Source organism: Mus pahari, chromosome 18, assembly GCF_900095145.1.
Source record: "Mus pahari chromosome 18, PAHARI_EIJ_v1.1, whole genome shotgun sequence".
NCBI lineage: Eukaryota > Metazoa > Chordata > Mammalia > Rodentia > Muridae > Mus > Mus pahari.
The window spans coordinates 54,266,906-54,267,618 of NC_034607.1; the positions used below are offsets into that span (position 1 = coordinate 54,266,906).

The 713-nt window shown below is 53.0% G+C and overlaps 1 protein-coding gene across 2 annotated transcripts in view; it reads left to right on the plus strand.

The window, feature by feature from the left end:
- The first annotated feature begins 335 nt into the window (after positions 1-335).
- The window catches only part of Gtf2a1l (general transcription factor IIA subunit 1 like), a 45,430-nt gene continuing 45,052 nt past the window's right edge, over positions 336-713 (plus strand). Inside the window, exon 1 of one of the 2 annotated variants that reach the window (XM_021217809.1) lies at positions 336-397. In XM_021217809.1, coding sequence (XP_021073468.1) covers positions 377-397 — 21 coding nt within the window. In that variant the 5' untranslated portion in view covers positions 336-376. The remainder of the gene's footprint in view (positions 398-713) is intronic. The other variant, XM_021217811.1, reaches the window with a different exon arrangement.

A 713-nucleotide genomic window follows, 5' to 3' on the forward strand; every position in this document is an offset into this window, starting at 1 on the left:
CACTTCAACCACTAGTTACAGGAGAATTTGGCTCTTGTCACACTTTTATATGGCAGCATGGAGTGCAGTTGTGAGTGGTGTTTAGTAAAAGCAGGAATAACTCATCTGCCCTCTTCTCCCTTACATCCTTCAAAGATGAAGTTGCCCCATCGACCTGACACTGCACAACCCCACTTAGCTAAAGCTGGTTAGATGCCTTATCACACCCGTGCCACGCCCAAACTTCATCCCTCCTACCCCTAACCTTTCTTGCCCTGTCCTACTCAGCTCCGCCCCGAGCAGCCTCGCGGTTGCGCAGCAACGAGCACCCACGGTTCAAAAGGGAGCCCGGGGGCTCTCTGCCTCGCAGGCGCAAACGGTTGGGCGCAGGGCCAGCATGGCCTTCATCAACCTGGTGGTAAGGAGGCGGGCAGGCTTTGCCGACACCCTCCAGACTTTGATAGGCACCCTCTTTTCACCATGGGGTAGAGGAAATCGAAGACAGCCACGCGGGACTCTGATCCCATTTGAAAAAGTGTGCGTCCCACTCCAACTGAGGTCACCTGGGTTAGGGCACTTAGAAATCCGTGTAAAGGCAGGGTACCCTCAATCAGGATGATTTCCTCCGTGTTTAAGAAATTCCTAGGTTCTCTCTCTCTCTCTCTCTCTCTCTCTCTCTCTCTCTCTCTCTCTCTCTCTCACACACACACACACACACACACACACACATGACT